Source organism: Hevea brasiliensis, chromosome 5 (genome assembly GCF_030052815.1).
Source record: "Hevea brasiliensis isolate MT/VB/25A 57/8 chromosome 5, ASM3005281v1, whole genome shotgun sequence".
Taxonomy (NCBI): Eukaryota; Viridiplantae; Streptophyta; class Magnoliopsida; order Malpighiales; family Euphorbiaceae; genus Hevea; species Hevea brasiliensis.
In genome coordinates, this window is record NC_079497.1 from 13,570,623 (window position 1) to 13,586,638 (window position 16,016).

The 16,016-nt window shown below is 34.4% G+C and overlaps 1 protein-coding gene across 1 annotated transcript; it reads right to left on the reverse strand.

The window, feature by feature from the left end:
• Window positions 1-1,060: 1,060 nt before the first annotated feature.
• Window positions 1,061-15,359, reverse strand: LOC110640211 (uncharacterized). The gene is made up of 20 exons (XM_021791464.2): window positions 15,207-15,359; window positions 14,876-15,094; window positions 13,601-13,709; window positions 13,116-13,481; window positions 12,954-13,009; window positions 12,128-12,371; window positions 11,994-12,049; window positions 11,573-11,822; window positions 11,248-11,411; window positions 10,962-11,104; window positions 10,780-10,881; window positions 10,373-10,511; window positions 10,063-10,149; window positions 9,823-9,984; window positions 8,862-9,212; window positions 7,382-7,572; window positions 7,169-7,287; window positions 6,116-6,306; window positions 2,105-2,320; window positions 1,061-1,703 (listed from the first exon to the last, which is right to left on the reverse strand). The coding sequence occupies exons 1-20, from the start codon at window positions 15,249-15,251 to the stop codon at window positions 1,230-1,232; spliced, it is 3,684 nt and encodes a 1,227-aa protein (XP_021647156.2). The 5' UTR covers window positions 15,252-15,359; the 3' UTR covers window positions 1,061-1,229.
• Window positions 15,360-16,016: the final 657 nt, after the last annotated feature.

Sequence of the window (16,016 nt, forward strand, 5' to 3'; positions counted from 1 at the left end):
AAAGGATTAAATTTAATCAGTTATGTAATTTAGTACTAAAATAATAAAAATAAATTTAATCTGCTATTATTAATTTATTCACAATATTACAAATTCTAATGCGATAAAAATACAACTAAGTAAAAAAAGTATAAAAGAAAATATGTTAACAAAAACAATCTTTTTCCAATATAATTTTTTTTATTTGATAAATAATATAAATATAAAAAAATTCATAATTTTATAAATAATTTTAATATTAAAAATTAAGATTCAATAATTAAATTTTGTTAAAAATATCCCAAGCGAGATATTAGAGCTTTTGGGTGTCTAGTGAAGAGAGTTGTGGTATACGGGTGGCTATACAGTGATTGGAGCATTGGAGTTGGCTAGACATTTGATTCCGATGACTTTATATTATTATTATTTTAGAAAAATTAGACATTTGGTAAGGAGACATCGAAATGTCTAAAAATAATTCATGTACCTTATGGTTATGAAAATTTTGAGAAAATGAAATGAAAAGTTGTAGTTCAATGAAATTTTTCAGGCAGTAAATCCCACACTCAAGTTATGGAAATCGAAGAAATATCATACTTTAGCCATAGGAAGAAGAACTAAGAGAAAAGAAAAGAGGCATAATATTTCACAACTAGGCAGCGGTTGTCAGCGTGCACCTTGCCTTTGAAATGAAAGAGGCGATCACTCGACTTGTTGAATGAGTAAGAGGTGCACAGGCAGGGTGTGGAATGCTCTTTTTCCGCTTTTAACCACCAATTAGCTTTTGAGAATTCATAAGAGAGACGAATAGTCTACATTTTGAGTTTGTTTAAAGGAGACTCTTTCATCGTTTAAAGGAGCCTCCCTTTCATGGGGAGAAAAATCCATTTTTCTGCTGGGAGAAATTCCAAAAGCGAAGCCCATTGTTCCATTTGGTCCAAATCTCACTAAGCAGGCACAATATGGGCTGGAGATAAAAAAAAAAAAAAAAAAAAAGATTGAGTTGCAATTACGGCATTGACATTCCAAGGAAATTTTGTCCACGCTAGGAGTAGCATCATGCCCAACAAACAATAACATATGAACAAAAATTTTTTCCACATTATTGTAAGATTTATTTACAGAAGTATCCTGCTGCTTCCAAAGAGAAAAAAAATTAAGGAAGCAACAGAATTACATAGGTCATTGTTTTGAAGGTTGGTATTTACAAGGTATTTCTTTGCACATTGCTTGTTAAGAAAACGAGCAAGTCAATCCTTACTGAGGTTATTCTTTACCATCTCCACGACTCTCTGTGATAAATTCTCAGCAAACGTTTCTAACAGAGGTTCCAATCCTGAAACTTCAACCTTACTTCTCCTGCATGAAGATCTGTTTCTACATCGCACCATTTGTGCAACTGCATCAAGTTTTTCCACGATTGACGGAAGTAGCTTGCCTGCCTCATCATATAACTTAGCTCCAGCTCCATCTGAAATATCTTCTTGACTGATCAGACTTCCTAATTCTGTGAATAGATTTAAAACATTCTCAGCAGCAGCATCCAAGTTGAGCAATGCTTCCCTGCACGCAGTTTTTCTTCGCTGCAAACTACTTGCTTCAGGTATATCTTCCCTTTGATGGATGGCTTCTTTGACTTTTACAGAACCTTCTGCAGGGGAAAATTCTGTTGATTCGCCTTGTGATAGTGTGTGACTTGAGATCTGTGTAGAGTTCTTCACCTCCTGCATGGAGCATTCATATCCAAAACATTTTAGCATAGTGATCTTTACCTATGATTATCTTTTTGTTATAAATAAGATATGACTTGTGAAAACTCCTCTAATATTATTATTCACTCGCTTTCCATAAATTTAAGTGCTTGATCATGGCATTTCATCATGGTTTGCATAAAAATCTAATGGTGCAGATCCTTTAATTGAAATACATACACACACACACATATAGATATAGAAAATAAGGTTTTATATTATGAATTTCATTCAAAATCCCATGCATAATTAACAGTTGAATAAGACCTTTTACCGTTTACCTTCTATTTTTTAATCTTTAAAGGCTTTCAGTAAATTTAAGCAGAACAAAGAACATGAATCATTACAAATTTGTGCAACATTGAAAGACAAACCTGTTTACAAGAATTCATCTCTTGCACTTCTTCCGGATTCTGGATCACTGGATTCTCTAAGGTGGTATGTAATTTAGTTTCTACCCCATATTTTAAGGTTATACCACCTTCATTGGCTGGTGTGTCAAACAATCTCTTGCAATCTCCATGATAGTCCCGCCTCACAACATATCGTGCAGAATACCTTCTTCTCACTGATGATGTACTTCTCTCCACCTGCATGCAATATACTAGAAATCATTGTCATATTTGATAAAGCCTCATATCACAATTAGTTCTGTTAATGAAATAAGGTTGCGTTTGGATGGCTGAATTTCAAATTTAACATTTAAAATTCATCATTTGAAATTTTACTATTTCATTAGGCGTGAGGATTTGAAATCAAAAATTCTTTGCATTTGAAATTTTACTCCCAAACCCTTGAAGTGTGGAAAGGTTTGGAGATATGGAAGTGGCATGGTTAACTAAATTATTTAATAAGATTCTAAATTCAAAGAAAATGCTTGATAAATGGAGGAGGAATATTTTAGTACCTATTTTTAAAAATAAGAGACACATACAGAGTTGCTCGAACTATAGGAGAATTAAACTCATGAGTCATACTATGAAATTGTGGGAGAGAGGAGCATCGACTAGGTCATGATACTTCTATCTCTCTCAATCAATTTGGCTTCATGCCCGGTCGTTCAACTATAGAAATGATCTTTCTCATTAGAAGCTTGATGGAGAAATATAGAGATGTGAAGAAAGATCTACACATGATTTTTATTGATAGTGTTCTAAGATATGTCTTATGGAGTGTGTTAGAACAAAAGAGAGTATCTATTAGATACATACAAGTGTTGAAAGATATGTATCAAGGAGCAACTACTATTGTGCGCACAGTGGGAAGGGGCACAAGAGATTTTTTGATCTCAATTGGATTACACCAAGGATTAGCTATAAGCCCTTACCTTTTTATATTAGTTTTAGATGAATTGACGAAACATATACAAGAGAGTATTTCTTGGTGCATGATGTTTGCGGATGATATTGTTCTGATAGATGAGACACGAGAATGAGTCAATAGAAAGCTAGAGCTTTGGAGAAGTACTCTAGAGTCAAAGGGCTTTAAGTTAAGTAGAATGAATACAGAATGCATGCATTGCAAGTTCAGTGAAGGCCAAACTAGTGATAGGGAAGGAATTAGTTTGGATGGAGTGGTACTGTCCCAAAATAATCACTTTAAATATCTTGGCTCAGTCCTTCAAGTAGATGGGGGATGTGAGGAGGATGTTAGTCATAGAATTAAAGCCGGATGGTTGAAGTGGAGACGTGCCACGGGAGTTTTATGTGATCGCAAGATTTCCAATAAGTTGAAAGGAAAATTTTACTGTACAGCCATACGATCGGCTATGTTATATGGTAGTGAGTGTTGGACACTGAAGGAGTCGTATACGTCTAAGATAAGAGTTGCAGAGATGAGAATGTTAAGGTGGATGATTGGCCATACTAAACTAGATAAAGTCCGTAATGAGAATATTAGAGAAAAGGCAGGAGTGGTGCCAATTGAGGATAAGTTGAGAGAAGGGAGATTGAGGTGATTTGGTCATGTGAAGCGTAGACATACGGAGGGTCCAGTTAGACAAGTAGAGCACATTAGGTTAGAGGATGGAAAGAAAAAGAGGGCTAGACTTAAATTGAGTTGAAGGAGAGTAGTACAACATGACCTAGAAGTATTACAAATTTCTGAGAATTTAGCCCAAAATCGTTTAGAATGGAAAAAGCGAATCCATATAGCCGACCCCAAATTTTTTGGATAAAGGCTTAGTTGAGTTGAGTTGAGTTGAAATTTTACTATTTAAAATCTATCATTTTTTTTTTAAATAAAATGATATAGATTACTTTGGGATCATATTTTTGGTACTCCAAGAGAATGAGTGAATTTGCAACCGAAACCGAACTGATCAAATTCAAGATCTAGAACTTATCAATAATTCATGGCTTTGAATTAGATTGTAACCGTAATATTTTTTGTCCAAACTCAGGCCTTCTCTCCCAAGCCTAGCCATGAGTCAAGTTGGACTCAAAATTAGATGGGGATCAGCCCAGCCAAACCCAACCAATCAATTGCATGTGTTTTTAAATTTTTCCTCACTTTCAAAATTCCACAACAAAATGTAATTTATTTGATTCATTTTTTCTATGCAAACTGAAAATTGAAACTAGAATCGGGTTGAATCAAAAACTATGTTGAGTGCCAACAGGAATTGGAATAAAAAATAGAAACAGAACCAGGTTGAAACACAACAAAAATTGAAAATAAAATCGGAATCAAAACCAAATTGATGGGAACTGTGTTGAACCGAAACTGAAAACTGAAACTAGAGCTGATTTGAATTGAAACCAAAACTGGATTGAACTAGAATAAAAAAAATTTTTAAAAAAAAGAAGCTAAAACCAAAACTAGAACCAAGATTGAAATAAGTTTAACCGAAACCAGTAAAAACCAGTCTAGTCCTGGTTCCAGCATATCTCTAACCCGAAATTCAACCTGTGGCCAAGGCTATTTGAAGTGCCTCCTTTGCTGCTGTAGCATCCTCAAATGACATCCTTTAGCTTGTCATTTGAAACTCATCTTTCTTAAACTTTAAATCTATATGTGAACTTTAGCCAAATCCAAATCTATTTATTTTAATCCACCAAACATTTAATTTGCATTTTAAATTCCAAATCTAAATTCCTTGGCCCCAAATACACCTATCCAAACAGACCTTAATATTATTTTAGTTATGTATTATATTTTTGTATGCTATTCAGCTCTATTTAAATGGTATATTCTATGGTTGCTTGGTTTAAACAAAGTAAATATTACTTTGTTATGGAAAATAAGGTGATTTAATGAAATTTTACAATTCATCTCATTAATTTTTTGTAAAACGATACTTTTTCCATAAAGTTGTCAATTACGAAAAACTTTATTAACTTAACAAGAAAAAAATAAAATTTCTTCAAAATATTAAATTATCATATTTTTCACAATATCTTAAATTTTAATTAAAATAATATATGTTAAATGTGAAATGCTAAATAAATATATCTTATTTAATTTTATTTATAATATTTTTTAACATTATTAAAAAATATTATATATGTTCTTTAATGTGAAGAAATTTTTTTTGTTAAGTTAATAAATTGTTTGTAATTGACTATTTTACGAAAAAAAAAAAGCATCATTTTACAAAAATTAAATGAGATTAATCGTAAAATTTTATTAAATCACCTTATTTTCCATAATAAAGTAATATTTACTTTATCTTAAACCAATAACAATAGAATACACCTATTTAAATATTTCCTACCAATTTTTTCATTTTTCCCACTTTGATTCTTCAAAAATCTGGTAGAAAAACTATTGGATAAATTACTTTTACGTCCACATATTGTGCCACAATTAACATTTGAGTCCCAATATTTTGAAAAATGGATGAAAACTTCCCAAAATTTTGATTATGTCACATATTTTCATTCCTCTATTCGTTTTTCTCAATTTTTGCTATAATGAAAAGAGTAAATACCTTAATACCCCATGATAAATTATTATTTGATCTCCGAACTTTACCATTATGAACATTGTCGTCTCTGAATTTTTATCATTATTAACACTTTAATCTCTCATTGACCACTTTTTAGTCCCTTGACTAACGACTAAATAGATAGAGGGACGAAAGTGCATGACGGAACCAAAACTTAGAGATGTTTTTAACTATTGTTCAAAATATAGGGACTTAAATGTTAAATATGACATAACACAGGGATAGAAAAGTAATTTAACCAAAATTATTCATTCTGCACCATGGCTATACCAATTTTCATTTCTTGCCTTCAAAAATATGGTCTTGAAACCTTTTTCTTTTCATGTAGGGAAAAAAAATTCTTATCATTTATTCTGCCCCAAGAAACTCCTCCCCCAACCCTCTCATGAATCCAGCCCCCAAAATGAGTCAAACTTTCGTCATAAAGGATACTAACCTTGCAACTTGCTGATAAACTGCAAAAATGCTGCCTGAAAAGATCATTGTCTTCAGGTTTCATATGGTAGTAATCATCTTCCATAGCCTTTTGCATTTGGCTTCCAAATTTACGCAAACTCAGCTGGTCCACCATGTGACCAGAAACTGGCTTATAACATGTACTTGTCTTATGCCCAGGAGGGCTTTGTGCTGCAGGAAACCACATAACCATGATAAGAAAAGAATTTCACTAAATGACATAATCTTTATTAATACACATCTTTTAATTGCAATAAGCCATGAACTATTCAGCCTCAAATAGATGCTAGGCAGTGCATTCTGAGTATTGTCATGACTTGCGTATTAGGTGGCACATATCAAACCTAAAATAAAAGGATACTCTCAACATGCAAAGAACTGGGGTAGAAAAAAGCAAAATTAAGAGACATGAACTTCCAAGTAGACCACTCTCAATTGGATGACTGCTGTATACCAGACGAAGTCCCAACAAGCAGCAATATCAAGCAACCTGACCAAAGTAAATCTTCAAGCATAGTGGAGATGCTGAAACAGCCACTTATGCGAACAATTCGATTGCAGACAATCATGTTGCTTAAGATCTATCTAAGTGGGTGCCACCACACCACAGATTTCAATGTTCTCAGCCAAAATGAGGAAATAAGACTGCCTCCACATATATTGTGTGATGCTGAAGTGTTTCATAACCTAATATCTGCATTCTGCAGGTTATATAATATTGTGGCCTCATAAAATAGACTATGCTAATAGATTGTGAATTATGTTTGCTGCAGTTTGCCAATCACCAGATAGGATACTAAGGGCATATTAGACACAGCCCATGAAGCATGCAAAAATCATGCATGAAGCAAGCAAATATCTTAAAAGTGCACTCCTGATTATCTGTATTTCCTTTTGTCATCTGAATATTTTCCATAGAAGAAGTTAGAAGAAATTGACTTGAAAGAGTTTTTATCATTTTGATCTCACACTATCTTCATTTGATGAATAACTCGGCATAACTTTGCTATGTGGAAATAAAGATCCGCCTTACACAAATTGGATGACAAGACCGGCATCTTCAGATCCGTAAAAAGCTGCACCTCTGGAGAATTGAGTAGATCAAGACATACAGTATAAACGTTAAGCCAGTTATTGTTCCTGGCAAAATAGCTGATGCACATAAGCGAAGCAATGAGTAGGGAGAAAACAAAGTGACTACTATTTAACAAGACATAATTATTACATAACACCATTGAACACTCACTTGAGAGTTTCTTGAGACATTGTTGAAGTTCGGCTGCTATTAGTATCAGGAGAAGTTTTGGACAAGCTACTGAGGCATGATTCATTGCCTTGCACATCAGGGCTCAATTGAGTTTGAGCTTCATGGCAGATATTACCTTGCCCACCATCACTAACTAAGGGAGAGGGGCTTTTTTCTTCTACTTGTTGTGGCTAGTGTAAACAGCAGGAAGTATCAATGAGTATATAGAAATCAGAATAAGAGAAACGCATAACATCTATAAATTCTAAAACTTGTTTTTAAAGTTTTGGAAACATGAGACCGTAAAACAAAATAATTTTTAAGTGCATTGCATGGAAAAATGTATTCTTGAAAAAATAATTCCATGCAGAAGATCAAGAGGTTTGGTTTTGTCAACAGCATTTGATGGATCACCAACATCCAAGAAAGTAAATATTACACCAACCCAAGTAATTACATAAAGTGAGTTACTAACTAATATCATCCGAACAATATCAGTGAAGGCCAAACTGGTGATAGGGAAGGAGTTAGTTTGAATGGAGTGGTACTGTTCCAAAGTAATCACTTTAAATATCTAGGCTCAGTCCTTCAAGTAGATGGGGGATGTGAGGAGGATGTTAGCCATAGGATTAAAGCCGGATGCTTGAAGTGGAGACGTGCTACGGAAGTTTTATGTGATCGTAAGATTCCCAATAAATTAAAAGGAAAATTTTACCGTACAGACATACGACCGGCTATGTTATATGGTAGTGAGTGTTGGGCACTGAAAGAGTCGTATGCATCTAAGTTAAGAGTTGCAGAGATGAGAATGTTAAGGTGGATGAGTGGCCATACTAGACTAGATAAAGTCCGTAATGAAAGTATTAGAGAAAAGGTAGGAGTGGTGCCAATTGAAGATAAGTTGAGAGAAAGGAGATTAAGGTGGTTTGGTCATGTGAAGCGTAGACATACGGAGGCTCCAGTTAGACAAGTAGAGCACATTAGGTTAGAGGATAGAAAGAAAAAAAGGGGTAGACCTAAATTGACTTGGAGGAGAGTAGTACAACATGACTTAGAAGTATTACACATTTCTGAGGATTTAACCCAAAATCGTTCAGAGTGGAAAAAGCGAATCCATATAGCCGACCCCAAATTTTTGGGATAAAGGCTTAGTTGAGTTGAGTTGAGTTGAGTTACTAACTAATACTATTAATGGCTTTTTTTTCATTATTGTCCAATATGCTATTTAGCTGAACACCTTATAGAAGTTCATTATCTTCTGCATCACTAGACACTAAATTGGAAAATTGATTGACTTTAAATTTAAAGAAGTTGAGATCTTTCCTTAAATTAATATGTACAGTGAAAACATGATAGGAAAAACTTTTAAATAAAATATTATCTTCTGTGTGAATAAGACATAAAGAATTCTCTATTTTGGCTTTTACCAATAATTCAAAATCTTGGCAATTCTGCAAATTCAGAACATGTAGTAAAGTACCTGAGATGAGGTTATATCAGGATTCACTAGAAGACCAGAATGTGCAACTTTAGTTTGTGCCCACATGGGAAGTCTTGAAATGCTAAACCTAAATGTTGATGTTCTTCGAGTCCCCGCTCCTTGGTCAAGCACCTTTTGTGCAACTTGGGCGGAATTTGGCAAAAGTACATCTTTAGAATTAATTATGCACTGCTGGTCTTCCTGTTCAGAAAATATGATTTGACTAATAGCAGCAGAAGGGACTGAGTTATTGAAAGTCAATGGACCAGCATTTCCCTTCATTCTCTGCAGTATCCTGGAAGAAATATGAGCAGGCAGTTTCCACACAAATATGCAACCATCACCCCCCACCTGAGCATATAAACAAAGTTAGAAGTGCATAAGTGATATAGGAAAGAGAAGTCTGAAAAAAATACCATTTGAATTTTGAACCATCACATATTTCCCAATCAAAACCACTGTGATCTTAAAGGCGAAATTGTCCAGTGAAATCATAAAGCTCTTAGGCGGTCAGGTCAAGTGTGCAAGATTCAGTCTCAAGATTGGGAAGTGCAGGATGCACTAATTTCCCTATGTTCATATATCCTACCATATGCAAGCCCTGGTGAAACTTCTGTCTCACATCAACTGCTCTTGAGATTCTTCATGAGGAATGAATATTATTTGGCCCTATGCTTTTGATATTCAGTATTTCATTGTCTGGGAGTAAACAGCTCAATAACTGGGTGATAAACCAAAATTCTTAGCATGGCATGACAATCTATTATAACCTGTATGCTTACAGAATCAGATAAACAGTTACAGTGAATCAGAAAGTTGATTATGACTCTCACAATCTGTGATGACAAAACTGGAGTAATATGCATATGTAGGGCATGATCAATGGAAGTCTACAATATAGAAGACTGCATAGACACAATAAATTTATCAAAAATGACTATTAAGCATGACAAACACTCACAGACACCACATGCTTGCAGTCAGGTAAAAAGATGACACCAGTTACAACTTCACCATGTCCCATGACTTGCACAACCATTTCTCCACTGATAGAGTCATACATGCACATAGACTTGTTAGAGTAGGAGACAACCAGATAACTGCAGCTTGGGTCCATTGTAACCTGGAAAATCATAATTAGATTTCAGCATAAGGTCATCAAAAAATTATATTGCCTTGCTGGCCATTAACATTAACTCACCTTAATTGGATCTCCAAAATCTTTATCCTGCTTGAATGATCTAATAAGCTTCCCAGAAGCAATGTTGAATGCATTGATCTTCTTATCCTACGAGTAGATTAACTAAAGCATCAGCAGTCCAAGATCTGGAATCCAAAACTTTGAGGAATCTGCTACTTGTATCGCAAAACCAGTTATCGACAGATGTTTTGTTTCCACGTCTTTACGGGGGCGCTTTTTGATTGAATGCTCTTAAAGTGGATGTTGCATTGCCACATTTCAACAATAAAATAATTTACTTATATCCATTAATTTCTGAGAAGTAATTTACCTGTCCAACTGTGACAACAAACTCCATTGTTGGATCTACAGCCATGTCATAGACAGTTCCATGAGATGCTAGTTGATGATGACGACGCAAAATCTGATGACCACTATCTGTTGCAGAAACATCCCGGAACACCAGAGACCTGTACGAAATAAATAATCAGGTTAACTATAAAAAGAAGGTACTTAAAAAAAATGCAATACCAATTGGTTGTTATGTCTTAAAAGCGATTAAGTTCGAGCAGAAATGTAGGACATTTAAACTACCAAACAACATATATTTTTCCAAACACAATTCACTAGTAATAGGAATAAATCATTTACTTCATTATGTTATAGAAGCAATCTTGCTTTGAGAACAGTTTCTAAAGGTTCATAATGCAAATTGAGAGTGAACTTGCAGCAGTATACCTATCAGCACTACAACTGAGAATCTTACAGCCATGGCAAGTAAGCTTTACAGAGGTCACAGCAGCTGAGTGGTCATCAATACTTTCAATGAGATCAAAATTCCTGAGAAGAAAGGGAAACCTAATTAACACACAAGATGAGTTGACTAAGAAAACCATGAACTAGTAAGTTTAAGTTTAAACCTTTTGCCATCATAAAGATGGATGATTCTGTCTCGTCCCCCTGATGCAAGGAGGTAATTTCCATCCACAACATCTTCAGAAATATCACCTTTGTTGCTTGACAAGCCAAAGCTCAGTGAAAGGATCTCTGCTACATGGACACCCTGCAAGAACAGCCCATATGCTACTTATGAAATTCAACAAGGATCTGAACTTCTGTCATATGAAAACATAATTTATGCGCTTGTATTGCTTTGTTTCAGCAAGCAAAGATTTCAAATTAAAATAATAAGCTGCCTAGTTTTACCTCAAAACAAGTATAATCAGATGTAAGTAGGTTATAGATGTGAAGGTTCCCTTCACAATCACCAGCTGCCAAATAATTTCCATCTGAGCTAGCAGCCATTGACCGAAACCCTTGGGTATTAGTGCTTGCCTCCATGGTATCTCGCTCGAAAATCCCAGCACTTACTGGAGTGACAAACAGGAAGAGAATATCACCAGTTGAGGCACAAATACTCGAATTCCAAGAAAAAATTATTATGTTATTTGATACAAGAACTTAAAGACACATATATTTCTGTGTCTATATTTGAAAGGACTATGAAGATTCTCAAAATCATGGAAGTTACCTAAATTTGCAGTGGCCACTGATTCAGTATTCAAAAAATGATGGTCAGCATCATCATCTACCAAGTCAGGTTGCAATGCAAGGTCCCATAACCTAATAGTACCATCAGCTGAGCATGTTGCAAAAGAAACTCCACCAGGACAACCTCTAGCAACACATGCAAGTGACGGATCATGCATGTTTTCACAACAAAGATTTTTGACATCCCATATGCATGCAGAGTGCGAAACTAACATGCAACGCCTGGTGGCCTGGAAGTATAAGAAATGTTAGGTTGCAATAAGCTTTGATCTTGTAGGCTTCAATAAACTGACTTGGGGAATGGATTTTGAGCACCAAGAAAACCAAGTCCACTGAAAATGAAAAGTAATATGAATGAAATGAACAAAAAAGGCAAAATAAACTTTAAACAAAGCAATCACCTTGCTCATATCATGGATATCCCATATGTAGAGAGTATGATCTCCATAAACAACCACTGCAAAACAAATGTTGAGTATTTTAACTTGCAAATAAAGAAGGACTCCCATTAATAACACACTCATTAACTACTTACCCAAATTTTCTGAGGTAGAGAATTGACAAGCTACTGCATCAGGAAGAGCAGGCACAGGTTGAAAATCCTTTCCAGCAGCACTGGGATGGTAAACATCAGTTCCCACCAGGGAACTTTTGGCTTTGGAGTATAGCAAACTTCCAACGTAATCGAGAGTCCCACTCATAAAGAGTAGTACGATGCCATTAGAACATGCACAAGCAACGAGCTTATCAGATGCAGAAAGAGCAAAGCCTTTTTCAACCTGAAAATTCAGATAGGAAACTTGCACATAAAGGAGGCCATAAATCAACAAAATGATATTATTGCAATTTGTGCAGTTTATAATCACAAGATACAAAATCCAAGCACTGACACTCCTATCATTGTTATTTATGACCTACTGGACATGATTTCTCCATCTCAGCATCCTACTATGCACTGTACAACAGAGAACATTACATATCCCAACTCAACAGTTCAGAAAATCTTACATCATTACATAAACAATCAGCATGCTATGAGGAATTCACAATGCTGTCACATTGTGCATCTAGATCAGCAATATAATCATCTAGACCTACTGGACATGATTTCTCCATCTCAGCATCCTACTATGCACTGTACAACAGAGAACATTACATATCCCAACTCAACAGTTCAGAAAATCTTACATCATTACATAAACAATCAGCATGCTATGAGGAATTCACAATGCTGTCACATTGTGCATCTAGATCAGCAATATAATCATCCCATTGCACCTCAATTATAATTTCAATTTTTGCTAACATACAAGACTTTGTGAAATGCATAATGAACTATATAGATAATTAAGTATATGTACCTTTAAGTCCACTGAATTTCTTACTGACAACCCATAATCCACTAGGCATAGAACACCTGTAAATAAAAGAAGCAGAATGGAAATGCACTCTCTGTCAGAGAACATTCTTCAAAATTTCTAATGCATTTGAACTTCTCAGATTATTTGTAGGAGAAGTCCAACCTTCATCAGTTAATGCATAAATACCAAATGGATCACCAACTTGTTTATTATTAACAACACAACTACTGGTCAGGATTGCAGATGTCACGGAAGTAAATGAGCTTCCTTTCTGAGGACCAAGATTAACAGGTTTTCCATGCATTGTCAGTGACAATGTTCCTTTGTTTAAGCGGGTCCCTGGAGATGATCCAATTGTCCAGATTTTCAAGTGCTTCTTTCCAGCAGTAATAACAAATTTAGCATCTGCTGAGAAGCTTACAGATGTAACAGCAGAACAAGATGAGCTCGCTTTTATCTTTGTAACCAGCATTCCACTCCGCCAATTCCAAAGATAAATATATCCTCCAACAGACACAAGATGTTCCCCTTGAATAGAACAAATTAAGGGGGAAAAAAAGAAATTAATAAAAATTGAGAATATCTAAACAAAAAGCAGCAAGCACTACTGTAAAACAAAAGCATTCAATTGATTGATTGTAACTCACCATCAGGTGAGAAAGCAATGCACTCAACACCATATAAATGATCCTTCAGTTCAGATACAAATGCCAGAGTTGAACAGTCCCAAACTAATACTGCAGGTTGATTTCCTGACTGCAAAACCATATTAAATGCATACAGGTAATAAAGGACATTTCAAGTCATCTGTGCTTCAAAAACAATTTCTCCAAGCATACTAACATATGATTAGAACATAAATTTACCATTTAAATCTATGAAATATCAAGTTTGTTTTTATGAAAACCCTGTAACAATGTTTAGGCTATGTTTGATAGAATATAATGCAATGTAATGTAATCAATTATACAATGAAATGAATGACGTAATGCAAAATAACTTAATTGTCATTCCATTTCCATGTTTGGTCACAAAATAAAAATGTAAGTTATGTAACATAATGATACTTGTTGTTTCAATATTAGTTTATTTGTGGTGCTAATATGACAATGGCTGCAGTGACTAGTGGCCATATAGTGGCAGTACCATAGTGGTGGTAGTGGTAATGATAGTGGCTAGGTGGTGGTGGTGGTGGTGATGGTGGTTGATGTGATGGCGATGGTTCCGTGGTAGTGTTGATGGTCATCCAGGTGACAATAGTAATCATTGAAAGAAATAAGTTAAAATAATTTCATGATTAGATGCATTTTTGTATGTAATTATCATTCTATTAATCAAAGTGTAGTTAATTACAGGATGTAATTATAATTTCATTGCTTTAAATTTTTATTGTATAACCAAACAAAATAATTAAACATGCAATGTAATCACGATTCTTTTACACCTTTGATTATGTTCTACCATATTAGTATTTAAGGTTTTGTAGTTGTAATTTTCCCCATAAATTCAATGGTTTATAAGAGCTTCAAAATTTCTTTACTAGTCCTATTAGGCAAAGCAAGCACTACTGAACTTGTCAAAATTTTCAATTATTAAACTTATTGAAGAGATCATGAAAATAACTCCTAATCTTATCAAATTAAATGTGATCCTATCAATCTGTGAAATCAGCTTGACATTTTGCCTAACAGTGAATAATCCACACGTTAGACAAACACTAGGAAATACAAGAAACCAACAATTTCCTCCTGTTGTGTCAAAACAGAAGCTGCCAATACACTATGACCATGCACTTCCATATAAGAGGAGCTTAAATTATACCACCGCACTCTACTCAGACTGAAACTCACTCACAACCACACACACAGAGATAAATAAATAAATAAAGCAATCAAACATAAAAGATTTAAATCAATTAGTACCTCGCCGGCAGCGATAAAACGCCCATCCCGTGACACCGCAACACAGCTCAAGGGTTTCGGGGTTCTATGAGACACCATGAGATGCGATTGTTTGCCGGAATCCACACTGTAAACCACCACCACGCATCCTGCCACGTAAGCACAGCTTGAGGTGGAAATATTGGAAGCCAATCCATTGGCATTCTTTGTCGTCAATCCAATAATCTCTTCCAATATTAGCTGCAATTTTCACACAAAATCAGCCCCGACTAGTGGTTTTTCCAGAGGACCAAACGGAGATTTAGGGTTAAGGATTAGGGGAATTGGAATATGGAGACGTGTTGATACGCACCTTGGAAGACGTATCTTGCTTCTTGGACCTGCGATTTGTTTTCATTTTGAATTGAAAGAGGAAAATCCGAGACGAGTAAGTGGCTTTCTGCCTTCTTGAAGAGGGTAGCCGTTAGGTTTTGAAGAGAGATGAGGCGGGAAATGGATGTGAAGCAAACCCGAAAAGCTTTTGAAACATGGGTTACGGATTTTTCTGAGAAGTGGGGCCTTTGTGATCTTCTGATCCTTCGGAACGAGGAGAAATCGTACGATAGCGGTTCATTCCAGATAAGATAAGTTTTAACAAAATATTTACATTTAAATTCAATTTGATGTATTCAATATATATATTTTAATTAAATTTATATATATATTAATAGTAATATTTAATTTAATAATTATTAAGTTAGATATATCCATATTAAATTTTAACTTATCTAAAAAATAATTATTATTTTTTTAAATTATAATATTTGATATGTCTATATAGAATTCGAATTCATATAAGGATAAATTTATCCGTTATCATATTATATATATATTTTAATTAATTTTGTATATATCTTAATATAGGTATTTATACATATTTTGATATAAATATTTAATTTAATGATAATTAAACTTATTTTTATACGAATTTAAACTTATATTAAATACATCCTATCTTATGATATTTATATTAATTTATTTTAATCATTTATTATTTCATGCCTAACTTTTACATGGAATTACAGTTTTACGTTATAATTCTCTTTGTTTTGAGACGTCAGTGTTGAGATTGGAAATTAAAGAATCGTTATTTGAAAAATTATTACTTTAGATGTTAATTAAA